Source organism: Sinocyclocheilus anshuiensis, unplaced genomic scaffold, assembly GCF_001515605.1.
Source record: "Sinocyclocheilus anshuiensis isolate Anshui unplaced genomic scaffold, SAMN03320099.WGS_v1.1 scaffold94, whole genome shotgun sequence".
NCBI classification, from domain to species: domain Eukaryota; kingdom Metazoa; phylum Chordata; class Actinopteri; order Cypriniformes; family Cyprinidae; genus Sinocyclocheilus; species Sinocyclocheilus anshuiensis.
Genome location: NW_015546049.1, coordinates 814,937 through 828,496, shown reverse-complemented (window position 1 = coordinate 828,496; position 13,560 = coordinate 814,937). Strand labels below are relative to the sequence as shown.

The window sequence follows — 13,560 nt, the reverse complement described above, 5'->3', positions numbered from 1 at the left end:
GACCTGGCTGTGGTGCTAGAAGCTCTTTGTAAGTCTCCATTCGAGCCTATCGAAGAAATTTCTGATCGCTATCTGACAATTTAGACTGTCCTTCTTCTGGCTATTGCTTCTCTAAAAAGAGTTGGGGACCTTCAGGCCCTCTCAGTGGCCCCTTCTTATTTAGACTTTGCACCCGGTAAGGCCAAAGTGTTTCTCTACCCTCGAGCAGGGTATGTCCCTAAGGTTCCCTCTGTTACACCACAGCCTATCATACTACAGGCCTTTTGTCCTCCTCCCCCTGGGTCTCGGAACAGTTGTTTGGTCCGCACCCGAGTGCGATTGCTGTATTCACACCTGCCCAAAAGATCCGCACCAAGGGGTGAAACGAACTTGAGTTTGATTTAATTGAACCAAACAAGACAGGTGTGAATACACCCTAAAATCAAACTTATCTGGATCTGGGCTTCAAGCTAGCAATGACACATACTGTATATCTTATACGATTTTATACAAAAAAATAACTTATTTTAATTCATTTAAATAGTTTCTTAAGTTGAAGTTAAAGTACTACAATAACTACAACCAAATAAACTTAAAAAAAAAAAAACTACACAGACATGTTAAGAAAATGACTAAAACTTTAAATAAATTTTAAATAAAAACAGAAAATATAAAAATAAAGCCTAATTCAAAATATAAACAAAAACTATATTACTATATCAGTGATACTAAACTAAACACTTTCAAAAAGTTGTTTCTGTTTTGAAGCTACATAGTTTTCCTCTATTATGACTGTCATTATGCTTCTACAGCTCTATTTTGGATTAATTACGTGTTTATAATTGTCAATTTCTATTCTGCAGGTGACTGGGATTGTCATTCTCTGGACCCCACTGTGTGGCATGTAAGTATTTTAATTTTATTTGAATCATATATTGCAGTCATGTATCAGTGGCAATGGGTACAATAGCAGAAACAGCAGTTGTTTGATTACAACGTTTCTGTAGCTGAACTCTAACTGATTTGTATATTCACATGTACATGTCATGTCAGTATGAGTGTTCAGCATTAATGGGACAAAAAAAAAAAGCATTGTTCGGTTCCCGACAGCATCCAGTGAGCTGGCAGCCATCCAAAGAGGGAGATCATTTGATTGGCCGCATCACTCTAAGTAAGCACTCCACCATGCCACGAGAAGCTGGTTCCCTACTGGGTCTGAAGGTGAGCTTGTCAATGACAGTTTACACTAGCAAATCACATTTTTCTCCTTATCTTGCACTTGCACTACACTAAAGGTGTGGTCACATTTACGGTTGCTTATTAAAATTTCCCCACCAAAATAAAGAGGGACCAGATGCGACAAAATACAGTTAATAATATGGGAATAATGATGACAAAATAAACATCCAAAGCTATTCTGCCAGCTAGCAAACAAACTAGCCCTAAATAACGGCTTTCCATACAGCTTTTTAATGGATCATTTTATTAAATTGAAGTGTAGTATTATACAAAACTGGCTGAGTAGACACCGCCAGAATGAGCGCATCGTCTATTGTGGATTTTCGGTTTTGCTTTATTGATAAGTTATGGATCGCCACACACACACAGAGGTCACTGCTGAACAAAGAGGCTTGCTTTTGGTCTGTGACAAATATGAACCCACAGTCAGGTGAAATTCTTCATTGCACAGATTACTGTTAAAATGACTGGATTTCGCCTTTTTGCTGAGCAGTACTAAATATGACTGCACCTTAAAAGATCCACTAGCTGCTAATTTGAGCTTTGCCTTTTTTCTTGTCATTATTGGTTTGTTACGATATATAAAGGTAAATACAATCAGAGTTATTATAGTAAACTAAAACAAAAAACATTTAAAAAGAACTTGCAGTACATTCAAATTATGCATTTTATCAGTGTGTGTTTGTTCTCTTATAATTGAACCTATAACCTTAGTGTTGCTTGTGCCATGCTCTACAAAATGTTTGTGTAAAGATGCTGAAGAGCAGTACTTAGTTTGTTATTGCAGATTGTGAGTAAACATGGTTATGTTATCGTGCTCATTCATATACTGTAGGCCATAGGAGAACTGGTCCCCTGACTGAGCCTGGTTTCTCCCAAAGTTTTTTTCTCCATTTCTGTCGCCTTCTGGCTTGTTTAGTTGGGTTTTAAAAAACACTTAAAATTCAGTAATACCATTGACTTGACAGCACTGACGCTATCAGATGAGAGCAAAACTTAAACTGACTCGAGCTGAATAATGGCACTGCTGTTAGAGCTGCTTATCGCTGAATTGAAATTGTTTTATAATGAATGAGCTTTTCACAGTTATTGAATTGATCTGAATCAACACTGAACTGACTGGAGCTGAGTAATGATACTATTGTCTTGTTAGAGCTGCTTTCTAGCAGAATTTTGGATTTGCCTCATTTTTGAAGTTTGCATCATTGAAGAAGCTTAATTGCATGTGTCCAGTGCAAGCACTGGACACATACATCCACAGAGCTGCCCTGTGGAGTAGGGCGGACCAACTGCTTGTATGCTATGGTCCCCCTAATAGGGGTCTCCCTGCTACAAAGCAGACCCTCAGTCGGTGGATAGTTGATGCCATTACTATTGCCTATGAGTCCTCTGATCTCCCCTAGCCAATGGGGGTCAAGGCTCACTCGACCGGAGGTATGGCGTCCTCCAAGGCCTTCTTAGCAGGTGTGTCTATGCAGGACATATGCAACGCAGCAGGATGGTCCACGCCCCTCACATTCGTCAGATTCTATGGCCTAGATATGCGAGCCATAGAATCTGACGAATGTGAGGTGAAATTGTTTTATAATGAATGAGCTTTTCACAGTTATTGAATTGATCTGAATCAACACTGAACTGACTGGAGCTGAGTAATGATACTATTGTCTTGTTAGAGCTGCTTTCTAGCAGAATTTTGGATTTGCCTCATTTTTGAAGTTTGCATCATTGATTCTGTTACGTTCCTGTTTAATACTGTAAAGCTGCTTTCTGTTGTATAAAGTGCTATAAAATAAAGGTGACTTGACTTGATTTGACTCATCTGTCCTGTCCAGGTGGTTGGTGGGAAAATGACAGAGTCAGGGAGATTGGGGGCCTTTATCACCAAAGTAAAGAAAGGAAGTTTGGCTGACATTGTAGGCCATTTACGAGCAGGTAATAATTATTTAATTTTGACGAACTAATTTTGTAAGAAAATTGCAGTATTTAAAATGTTTCTTTTTTTTTATGGATGTCTTCTGCTAGATCTCCATTGATATTTTTGGTTGGATATCTACGTGTAATTTTTCACAGCTCATTATTCAGTCAGTCTGTCTATGTAGGACACCACCAAGTGCTAAATGGTTTCTTTTTTTGATTTCAGGCGATGAGGTGTTGCAGTGGAATGGAAAGGCGTTGCCTGGAGCAACTAAAAAGGAAGTGTACAATATTATTCTGGAGTCCCAATTAGCACCTCAAGTGGAAATAGTTGTTTCTAGACCAATTGGGTAAGCTAAACAAACCACACAAAATGAGCAGCTAGTTTGGCAATGAAAAATAGAGAACAAACCTTTGGATATATAAGTGACTCCATTGATTTTCCTTCCTGCTGCATGTTAAAGATGTATTCAACGAATTCTGTCCAAAAACTTCTTGAAAAAGGACTATAGAGCATATCAGTAAGTAAAGTAGTATCTGAGAGTGTTCTTCTTCCCAGTGTCCCCATTGTCACCCTACATGCTCCAGACCCTCCTCTCACCATTAAAATGGTTCAGCCAGTGCATTAGAGCGGTCCTTCGGTTCCCTTTTCTTTCCTGTGTCTGGACAGTTTTGCCATGAAATCTCAAGAGAGAATGTGCAGTCAAGTTAGTGTGTATGTGTGTGGAAAAACTGAGAGAGAGAGAAGCTAATGATCTGTCAACTGACATTCTTTTCTCCTGTGTTTCAATTCTCTGTTTTCTACAGAGATACACCAAGACTTCCAGGGACATCACATCCTCCTTTAGAATCAAGTAGGTTTTGTGACTTCAGTTTAAAAAGATAGTTCAGTGATAGTTCAGATAGTTAGTTCAGTGACAATTCTGTCATCATTTACTCACACTCGTGTCATTTCAAACCTGTATGACTTTCTTTCTTACGTGGAGCACAAAAGGAGAAATTTAGAGGAATGTCCAAGCTGCTTTTTTTCCCATGTGGTTAAAATGGATCGAAGAGAGTCACAATTGACTTTCATTGGTTGACACAAGGGCAATGTTAATAACATAAACAAAAATACTTGTGAAAATAATGAAGGTTTGTTGGCCAACACACTGACAATGACTAATAAAGCAGTAAGAATTTACACATTTTATTCAAAAAGTGTACTCATTATAATGTTCAGGTTTTCTTAACTGGTTTTCTTTCACTGTTTTTGGTAAATGTTGATTTATGTTTAAATGAATACTGTTTGGTTTTTTATTTTTATTTTTTTCATTTTTGCACTCGCCAACTAAATAGTATTTTCATAGAGTAAAAATGTAATTTTAGTAAGTGGAAAACTGACTATGATTAATGAATATGAATATGAATATGACAAACACTATGACTAAAAATTCACTTCACCAATAAGTGTACAATACATCTGCATAGCTCCACACTTAACATGTCAACTTTTTGAACTTACAGCTGGTTCGAGTTCTATAGATGAATCCCAAAAGATGGACCGTCCATCCATTTCTGTAATGTCACCAACTAGTCCAGGGATGTTGAGAGACCTTCCTCTGGTACTGCCAGGCCAGTTGTCGGTAAGCATGGAGGGGGAAAAACACTTTGGAGAGAACATATTTAGACCTGTTTTCTCACCTGAAAAGGAAGTGGTGTGGTGACAAGGTTGACATATTTTATCATGTAAATAATGTATTGCCAACACCTTGAACACTTTGAGAAATTGTTATTTCTTTTTACCAAGGTGAAATTATGGTATGATAAAGTGGGCCATCAGCTTATTGTCAATGTCCTACAAGCACGAGAACTGCCCCCTCGACCAGACGGACGACCCAGAAATCCCTATGTCAAAATGTATTTTCTTCCTGATAGAAGGTAAAAAAAATTAAAATGTATTATAATTTACAGTCTAACTTTATGAATTTTCAAGCATTTTCAAGTGGTAATAGTTTGCATTCAAAACCATTCAAAAGTTTAGGGTCAGTAATGTTTTGAATTTTATTCAGCAATGATGCTTTAAAGGGGTCATCGGATGCTACATGCACTTTTACAAGTTGTTTGAACTGAAATGTGTGTTGGCAGTGTGTGTACACAACCACCCTATAATGATAAAAATCCACCCAGTGTTTTTTTTTTTAATCTACTAAAATCTTTACCCTTTTCTCAAATCGAGCCAATCTCAGATGCCTGTCTGTGTGACGTCACAAAAACAGGCCCCTCCCACGATAGTTTGATTGACAGTAGCGTTTCAGCACAGACTGGACTGCCATCTTACTGTTCTGTTGTTGGATGTAATAATGAACATAGCAGTCGTCATTTACTCCCGACATCTGAGTCGCTGAAGACGATGTGGATTACGTTTGTTTTTGAAAAGAATGCGCCCCGATCTACATAAACGCATCTATGTTCGTGCAAATCATTCGTGATCCAGCTTCGCCTACAGAAGAAGTGAGTATAAGGTATTTTAATGAATCTTTGCAAATCATCTTTCCTAATAATGTGCTAATTAGCAAGTTTCACGATGAATGCGTCTAAAGTAAACAGTCCCTCAGAGAGCGGCTCGGAAGAGAGGGGCGGGGGCAGCAGAGCTCATTAACATTTAAAGGAAAATGCTACAAAATGGCTTGCTCTGAAAAGAGCTGTTTTTGACAAGGTAAAAAAGGTGTTTTTACACTACCATTGAGAAATTTTAACCAAACTATGTATAAAGACATGAATATTGTTACAAATATTTCTGTGTCAAATAAATACTGTTGAACTTTCTATTCATCAAAGAATCGGTAAAAAATATTTATCCACAAAGCTGTTTTGCATTGATAAGAAGAAGAAATGTTTCTTGAGCATCAAATCAGCATTCATGAAGGATCGTGTGACACTGAAGACTCGATTAATGACTGCTGAAAAATCACTGCAGTCAATAAATAATGTAATCAATAAATTACATTTTACAATATATTCACATAGAAAACAGTTATTTTTAATAGTAATAGTATTTCACAACATTACTATTTTTTACTGTATTTTTGATTAAAAAAATACTGCCTTGGATAGCAGAAGAGACTTTTAAAAGCATTACCGAGTGTAAACTTTTGAATGGTAATGTAGATTGGTGGCCTCAGAGATTAGTGTTTTTTTTTTTACTATTTGGAATGTTTTTGCATGTTTTTTCTTTCTTTGATAAAATATTTGTCCATGCACTAGGTCTCTAATATAAAATCTGACTTGCATTTTCCATTTTGGGTATTGCTGAGTTTCTAAAATACATTCCTTGTCAATATTTGAATAATAAGCAGATGGAAATGGAATCTGCAGACTTTTTGTTGCATTTTGTGCTGATTTTTGGAAGAATTTTGCAAAATTTTGCAGACTATACATGCTCTTATAATCACATTATATTCTTCTAGTGACAAGAGCAAAAGAAGGACAAAAACAGTGAAGAAGAGTGCAGAGCCAAAGTGGAACCAGACGTTCCTGTATTCTCACGTCCACCGCAGAGACTTCAGAGAGCACATGCTGGAGATCACTGTTTGGGACCAGCCCAGAGTCCAAGAGGAAGAGAGTGAATTTCTGGGAAAGGTGTGTGTGCTTAAATTAGTATGTCTTGACAGTAAGATATCTGTGTATCTGTATTTAGGTTCAAAACAACACATAATATGTACTTGTGTTCTTGACTCCACTGGTATGCATAAGAATAGTCAGTTTTTCAAAGCACCTTCTGAAGTTTATTTTTTATAAATCCCAATTGGTAGGAACTTAGTATTATGCTCTTTGAAGTTCTTTTTGTTTGTATGCTAATTTATACATGCCCCTGGTGTGCAGTTGCTCTGAAGCAGACAAGTGTTGTTTCTCAGGTGTAATGTGTATCTGGTAGTTCTTTGGGTCCTTTATAGCCTCCAAATACTTATTCTTTCATGGTTAAAATCGTCCTTTTGTGGCTTTCTTTTTGACCAGATTCTGATAGAGCTGGAAACAGCTGTATTGGATGACCAGCCACACTGGTACAAATTGCAAACCCATGATGTGTTGTCCCTACCATTGCCTCAGCCGTCCCCCTGCCTCCCTCGCAGACATGTTCATGGAGACAGTCCTAGTAAAAAACTGCAAAGTAAGTATAAGTTGGTGTATGTGGGCTAGTAGTGTGTGTGTCACTGTAAAAAGTGAGGTTTTCAAGTAAATGACTTTACTGAATTTACAATGTCTTCAAATTTGGTTTTAGATTACTTAAAATCATTATTGTCACAATTACCTGATAAAGTAAGTTTTAGATGATTTCCTAAGTTGCAAGGTAAAATGAAGCAAATTGTTTCCTTTGTTTACAATTGTTTAAATTGGTCAGTATTATGTGCTTCAATTTATGTTTTCTATGAGAACTGTAAATGCCATTAAGAGCAAAGTGCCTGTTGTTCTAAATGTTTAACAGCGTCAAAAAAAAAAAAAAACTCATCTCATAAACAGTGATACAAAAACACTCATGAAACAGACATAATGTAGTGTTAAATATTAGTTTTTTTAATTCATACTTTTTGTCTTTTGATGAAAAGTCCTTTGGATTTAGTCAATATTTCATAATGTTAAATTAATTTTACTACTTTTAGATGATGAAATAAATGTAGCTTATGAGAATCAAATCACTTTATATATTAATTTAAATATATCAAAATTAGGGCTGAACGAGTTTGGAAAATAATCTAATTGCGATTTTTTTTTACCAATATTGCAATTGCGATTTAATATGCAATTATTTTTTAAAGCTCTTTTTGTTCTGAAACCCAACATTAAACTGATGCCTTGTTCTATTTATGACGTACTGACACAGTTAAAATGATTTGCAATGGTCGCTTTGTCGTGTCCAGTGTAGAGCTGTTGCGGCGCGACGCGACAACTGTAGCGTCCGGTATAGAAACGGTGAGTGGTGAGTGAAGCCGAGAGCAAGATATGCCTCGTTATATTTTCTGCATTTAGCTTTTGAATGACCAGCACCTGCCTGGGTCTGTGCGACTTAATCTATGGCTTTTCTTTCCCTTTCACAAACCGATCCATCTCCCATTTTAAGTTACGTCTTTTGGCTGTTTACTGTTTTATTTCTTTTCTTTTTGTGCTGATGGCCCGCGCTCGACTTGAAGCAGCGCTGCTTAGACCGATGGGTGTGTGACATCAAAGTACGGCGAGAAAAAGCATAAGGAGACGTCTGCTCTGTTATAGCTCTCGCAGTACTTTGATGTCATACACCGTTCGATCTTCAAGTCGAACACACCTCTTTACTCTCGCGTGGTGTGTGTGTGTGTGTGTGTGTGTGTGTGTGTGTGTGTCTCAGGATCTCATCGCATCATTGAAACGGATTATGATGATGGTATAACGGTAGTGTCCTCAGGTGGGTGGGGGCAATGATTCTGCTGTTTGAAGAGTAGAAACCCAACACAGGGTGAGAGAGAAAGTTAATGTCACCTATTATTCCTGTAGATGTGTACTGAAGTGTTACACTTTTTTTAAACTGTTCCTCCAAGTCTTTTAGTTGTATACGAGCCCATTAGTTCAAATACAAATGAATTTTCTTCTTAATTGGCACAAAGTTGAAAGCATAAGATCAAACTGCTGTGTATGATTAGAATAGAATAACAGATTAAAAAAGAAGGTTGTGTTAGTTCGTGAAAAACAGAATACAATCTTTCTCCCCCTGTGCTGGGCTGTAAAGTGTTAAACTGAACCACAGAAACACACAAATTCTCTGCATGGACACTGGAGGAATCACTCCACAATCACGCTCTATTAAAAAAAAAAACACACTTTTTTCACCTTCATAAGACCTGTTTAATTTTGTTGTCAAGCTGCAGTAGCTAGAGGTTATAAAGCGGCCGTGTATTACAGTGTATTACAGCATGTAACAGGATTAATATGGGTCTTATGACAATGGATGTTACCTCTGTTGCATGTCTGTAGAAAAGCTTGCTGTAGAATTTAGAGTGTAAATGACGAATACGCTGTGGCTGATATTTTGAATCTTAAGTTGTTGTTTTATATATATATATATATGTACTATATATATAATATTCCATGATTGAACATAAGAGTACTGCAAGTTGCCAGACCTGCAGTAAACATGTTATATTGTTCTTAAACTCTACATTTATCTTGGATATCCAAGATAAAATCCAAGGATTGTTGTCTGGACCAGGGGTTTTTAAACCTGTCCTGGAGGGCCCCCAGCCCTGCACGTTTTGTATGTCTCCCTTACCAGGCACACCTAGTTCAGGTCTTGCAGTCCTTACTAATGAGCTGATGAGTTGAATTAGGTGTGTTAGATGAAAGAGACATACAAAATGTGCAGGGCTGGGAGTCCTCCAGGGCAGGTTTGAAAACCCCTGGTCTGACATTTTGTTATAGAGTGTTAGGATTGAGTTACACCAAGATTATTTTTTCATAGTTAATGTCAATATTGAGAACTTGATAATGTGACATCTGTTGACATTTACATTATTTTCCACATAAAAGAACTGACTTAAATCTTGGGATTCATTTAGGATTCATTTGAACTTTGGGGGGTTGTGGGCATTATTTGAGTGCTTTCCATTAATATTCTGTTTATTAATTTAGGAAAACTTGCACTTGTTCAGTCTTAGTGCTTTGATGAGCAATCATAAAACGTTTAGTGGATGCACGAGTCATGAATTCTCAGAAACCCCGTAGCGCTTAATGCTTAATTTAGGCACATTTAAAATTCCTTTCAACATTGATTGGGGGACATTTCACTTCCTTCCCAAATCTACTTTTTAATGTAACTGCAAGTTGAAAATGTAAAAGTCAGATTTCCTTTACAAAAAGTGTAAATTCCTGACTATTGCAAGTCAGTGTGCTTCTCCAGTTCTAAATTGTACTAAAATACATTCACTTCATAGATAATTTCATGAGTGAATTGTAGTGGAATGTGTACGTGTTTCAGTGAAAATGGTACATATGCTGTTTAGGTCTATTTAATGCTTTGTTTCACGCTGTGATTTAATGGAGGTTAAGGTTAGGCTAATTGAAGCTCTCATCTCTGTGGTTGTAACCAGCAAATCCTGGATCAGTTGTAGCATCATCTGTAGTTGTTTACAGTTGTATTCTAGGAAATTAATCTATAAAGTTGATACGGATAGCTTTTTGTGGTGTTATTTGCTTGACATGAGTAATGTTGTGAATCAAGCATTGGTGTATCTCTAATTTGTTTTTTTCTGGTTAATTGGTTTCTAATCACTATGTCAAGAAATACCACAAAAGAACAAAGAGAGAGAGAGAGAGAGAGAGAGAGAGAGAGAGAGAGAGAGAGAAGAGAATATGAGGTGGGAGGATAAGCTATGATACAGTGCTTTTCTGAGAGAATGGAATACTTAATATAACACTTAATACTTTTGCACTAAAGTTTTGCTAATAAACTCAAAGTTTTACGGGGGAAACGCAAAACTTTTGTGAGGGAATGCAAAGTTTCTCAGAAGAGTACTAATAAAGCCAATATGCTAGTAATATGCATGCTAATAAGCAACAAGTTAATAGTGAATAGTATTCCCTTATCTAAAATATGACCAAAATTTTTCCTCCCATATCATATTTTTACCATCACCATGTCCACTTAGAGGCTTTATACATTTCTATAGTCACGCCAGACTTGCCATCTTTTTTAGATACTTTCTTGTCTTTCCCAAAACTTATGCATCATGTACACTTAGGTTTGTTCTGCCAAGCGAATAAAATAAAAGTAAAATGTAAAAATGTGATTATGCATTTAAGGGGACGAAAACGGAGGAACCTTTGTAACAGTACAATCATATAATGCAGATTTTATTTTTATTTATTTATCTGCTTGTTTCTTTCTAGCATGTGTAGAGCAGTAGCAGTTGTGCTGACAATTCAGCACAATCCCTTGGCATGAATTGTTGTAGTAGTTTTAGAAATGTGAATGTGGGTGTGTTATTGTCACTCTCTGATGTCCTTGTATGTTTTTGACTGGAACAAATCCGTGACACAGAATGTACTTGTATTAAAGCAGCAGAGAGGAACTCCAGAGACAGGGAGAGGTCAAGCACGCTGACCGTACCTGAGAGACGTACCATGCAGCATCGCTCGCGGTCAGTATCGCCGCACAGAGAAGACCAATGTAGAGCCCGCTCACGACCTGCACACGTCCCTGTGCAGAGGTGAGCCACATCAACTGGATGCCAGCGCATATATTTAACAACCTAACTGACCAACAGAGCTGGGTAGTAACTGATTGCATGTAAACTGGATTATGTAATCAGATTCCAAACATTAAGTACTTGTAATTAGATTAAATTAAATACTCATAATCTCACATTATTGATTACATGATTACATATTATTCACACAATAGCAATAAATTATTAATAATTTATTGATTCTCTCTAATTCCCCTTTTTCATCTTTTAAATGTTCCTTTCTAAAATAGCTTACCACTTATATACATTCAGAAACTCTTCCAGTTTTGTGGACATTCACACAAAGACCAGTCACTCGTCTAGAGGCCTCTAGAGGAATCTCTTTCACCTAATATATTTATTTGAATTATTTATTTTTTTTAGTAAGTGTTTTATTTTGATTGTTATTATTTTAAATTGATTTATTTTTATTTTAAATTTTTTATGATGTAATTAAGCTTTATGATGTAATTGATGTAATTGATGTAATTAGCTTTTCATTAAACTCGTGAACACCCTGCATTTCCTTCATGAGCCCCAGTTTAGGAAACCTTGACATAATGTAATGTTTAGTGCACTTCATTATGTTAATAACAAGAAATGTATTATATTTTCTTTTTCTTTGCATTTTTATTTTTTTAAAAGATTATCCTATTTAAATCAATAGGATAAACTAGTCAGGTCAAAAGTAATCTAAAAGTAATCAAAAAGTAGTCTGATTATATTACCTAAAATGTGTAATGTACTAGATTATTTTACTAACTACATTTTTTGTCATGTAATTTGGAATCAGTAAAGGGTTTGTAACGGGGCTGACGAGACGTGAGACGTGTGGATCCATCTGCAGGCTTTATTAAAGAGACGTGGTAAACAGGCAGGGTCAAACAATGGCAAACAGGTATATGGCGGGCAAAACAAAAGAATAGTCCCAGGGCTAGCGTAGGTCACCGATCGGCAGACAGAATCACAGGGGCGAGACGAGAGGGAAAAATCCAGGAAAACAGGCAAAGATCAGAAACCGCGGAAACAGGCAAGGCAAGGCAAAACAAGGAAAACACAGAGATTCGGAATGGGGTACGGGCTAAACAATACTCAGCAGAGAAAGGTGGTTAGAGTGGGTGTTATATAGTGAGTGAGGTGATTAGAAACAGCTGTGTGCAATGAGTGCAATCAGTGCAGTGTGCAAATCGTGCAAAGAATGATGGGATATGTAGTCCGGGGTGCTATGCAACAGTTTGTGTAGTGCGAGAGTCAATGTAATGGAAAGGGTGACCTCTGGTGGTGAATAAACGGAAGTCCATGGACCGAATTCGTGACAGGGTTACACTTTTCAAGTAATCTACCCAGCTCTGCTGACCAGTCATAACAACGATTTGACATTGAACAATGCCTTTATTATTTAATTAGTATTATTGTATGTTATAATAATATGGAAACAGATGTTGACGTAAAATTATAATGAAAACATTTTAACTGTGTTCATGTGAATTCTCTTTCATACAAATACAGCTTTGAGCTCATTCATGCATACATTTCAATGCAAAGGTCATAATTACTTTCATAAGTGATATATTGTGTAAATGTAACGCTTGTGATATAGTTGTGTGAAGTGTCTTGCCCTCTAGACCAGTGTTTCCCAACCTTTTTTTAGTCGCGGCACCCTTTGGAAATTTTAACAAACTTGTGGCACCCTACATAATAAATTTTGTCACAATATTTGAATTTCTAACTTCGATATGATAATTTCAAAAGTATAGATATTCTATACAACATGAAAGAACTGCAGAATATAATGTCATACAGATATTTTTAATATTATTAAAAAAAAATTGTCCATCAATGGTGGCAATCAGTAAGCTAATTTCTAATGAAGAGACCAATTTATATAACAGATTTTAATGTAGGCTTTTATACATATGTAAACATTATTTAATTACCATTATAACTAGCAAATATAACTTACCATTATATCTCACAAATTTTTGCTCACTCAGTGTTTTTTAAATTTTACAGTGGGGTAATTTTGGTGCAGTAGCACGAGATAGCTTGATTTCAAACTTTGAATTGAATAAAAAATGACAAGTAAGCCGTCAGTAATAAAATAAAAACAAATAAAGAAATTAATAATGATAGCACAAATAAAAAATAACGGCAGGCGTTCGAATTAAATAAATTGCTTTTTAGTTTTTCAGGTAGG

The 13,560-nt window shown here is 36.4% G+C and overlaps 1 protein-coding gene across 2 annotated transcripts in view; it reads left to right on the top strand.

The window, feature by feature from the left end:
* Nucleotides 1-13,560, top strand: part of LOC107699101 (regulating synaptic membrane exocytosis protein 1-like) — an 87,825-nt gene that overhangs the window by 48,218 nt on the left and 26,047 nt on the right. For both annotated transcript variants that reach the window (XM_016500273.1, XM_016500274.1), the window contains 12 exons: nucleotides 843-883; nucleotides 1,090-1,200; nucleotides 3,051-3,150; nucleotides 3,359-3,482; nucleotides 3,597-3,653; nucleotides 3,940-3,986; nucleotides 4,639-4,757; nucleotides 4,922-5,052; nucleotides 6,582-6,753; nucleotides 7,129-7,282; nucleotides 8,492-8,548; nucleotides 11,195-11,345. In XM_016500273.1, the coding sequence (XP_016355759.1) occupies nucleotides 843-883; nucleotides 1,090-1,200; nucleotides 3,051-3,150; nucleotides 3,359-3,482; nucleotides 3,597-3,653; nucleotides 3,940-3,986; nucleotides 4,639-4,757; nucleotides 4,922-5,052; nucleotides 6,582-6,753; nucleotides 7,129-7,282; nucleotides 8,492-8,548; nucleotides 11,195-11,345 (1,264 nt within the window). The remainder of the gene's footprint in view (nucleotides 1-842; nucleotides 884-1,089; nucleotides 1,201-3,050; nucleotides 3,151-3,358; nucleotides 3,483-3,596; nucleotides 3,654-3,939; nucleotides 3,987-4,638; nucleotides 4,758-4,921; nucleotides 5,053-6,581; nucleotides 6,754-7,128; nucleotides 7,283-8,491; nucleotides 8,549-11,194; nucleotides 11,346-13,560) is intronic.